Here is a 1,502-nt window from a genome sequence, read left to right on the forward strand (position 1 = left end):
CAAACCCTGTATAATGTTTCCGAGGCTGTAAATCTTTATGGGAGCAGAAAGCCTCATCTTTCTTTCCTGGAATGGCTGGTAGTTTCCAACAGCTGACCTTGAGATTAGCGGGCCAATTTGTAACCCTACGCTACCAGAGCTCCTTTTATAGGCTTGCATAGACTCAGCATGGGTGGTTGTGGTTAAGTACCATGGAGTCGGTTCTGTTCTGACTCATAGTGACCCTGCACAAGGTTTCAGAGACTGTAAATCTTTACAGGAGCAGAATGCATCATCTTTCTCCCGTGAAAATGCAGGTAGTTTCGAACTGCTGACCTTGAGATTGGCAGCCGGGACTCGTAACCACTACGCTACACAAATGGAAAAAATGTGTTGTTTATCTTGGAATTGTATGTGCCCAACTTTGTTATTAAAGGAGAAAAGAATGGTAAAAGTAAGAGGCTTGTTGATTCTTGTATATGTCCGCGGTTATACCTTTCAGTTCCTAAATTATGGTTCTGTTTCCTTTTAATCCTTGATTACAGACATGAGCTGACTCGAATTCTCCAAAGTGAGAAAGGCAGGGAACAACCAGGCGTGTTATTTGGGAGAAGTGCTGTTTGAGGCATCCGCATCAACACTATAAACCATCTGAGTGCTCCCCAAAGCGTCACTCCCCAATTACGGATTCCCTTGTTTTATAAAAGCGAAGACACAGAATATCACTTGAAAGGCGTGCCTGCCTCTGCAATCTTCATTTTACTTCCTGGCACCCATTTTGGAATGTAGGATGAGTTTACGCCCTAATCCCTTTCGTTTCCCGTTCGTCAGGCTAAATGCCAGTTTTCTTCACTTCCGATTGAACCCAAAAAGAGATCCAGTGGCGGGAAAGGGGAGCATTTAGAGGTCAGCCAAGGCGAAGAGGCTGTTGAGGCATCACTACTGCCCTCATCCAAGATGGCGGCGCAGAGGCCTGCTCTTCGTCCAATTGGGCGGCGCGCGCTGACTTCACCCACAGTCTCGGGAATCGCGCTCGTTGGGCGGGCCTACGGTGGGAGGTGGGACACGAGCCCCGCGGCTGGACTGAAGTCATCGGCGTTGCGGTGCCACTACCACCACCATCACCGCCACTCCTTCCAGAATGCAGGAGTGGATGGAGTCCGTGAACGTCCCTACCGACGACGGGGATCGCCCGGGGTCTCCTGCGGGTTCAGGCTTGTCGGCTTCTCAGCGTCGGGCCGAGCTGCGACGGAGAAAGCTGCTCATGAACTCCGAACAGCGCATTAACCGGATCATGGGCTTTCACAGACCCGGGAGCGGCGCGGGTGAGAGCCACCTTTCCTTTCAGTCACCCGCCCATTTTTCCCCCCACTCCGCCGATCCTGCTTTGCCCTCTGATCCATGCCCCCCAAAAAACCCGCCCCTTATGTTATTTCTGAAGTTCTCACGTCATAACCCCAAGACACCTCTACCAAGCTTCCTGGGCCTTAGTCCTGAGCTTCATCCCATCCCCACCCCCCACC

The 1,502-nt window shown here is 51.3% G+C and overlaps 1 protein-coding gene across 1 annotated transcript in view; it reads left to right on the plus strand.

Moving 5' to 3' along the window:
* Window positions 1-1,100: 1,100 nt before the first annotated feature.
* Window positions 1,101-1,502, plus strand: part of CAMLG (calcium modulating ligand) — a 16,244-nt gene continuing 15,842 nt past the window's right edge. Inside the window, exon 1 of the mRNA XM_006866082.1 lies at window positions 1,101-1,304. Coding sequence (XP_006866144.1) covers window positions 1,121-1,304 — 184 coding nt within the window. The 5' untranslated portion in view covers window positions 1,101-1,120. The remainder of the gene's footprint in view (window positions 1,305-1,502) is intronic.

Source organism: Chrysochloris asiatica, unplaced genomic scaffold, assembly GCF_000296735.1.
Source record: "Chrysochloris asiatica unplaced genomic scaffold, ChrAsi1.0 scaffold00087, whole genome shotgun sequence".
Lineage (NCBI taxonomy): Eukaryota > Metazoa > Chordata > Mammalia > Afrosoricida > Chrysochloridae > Chrysochloris > Chrysochloris asiatica.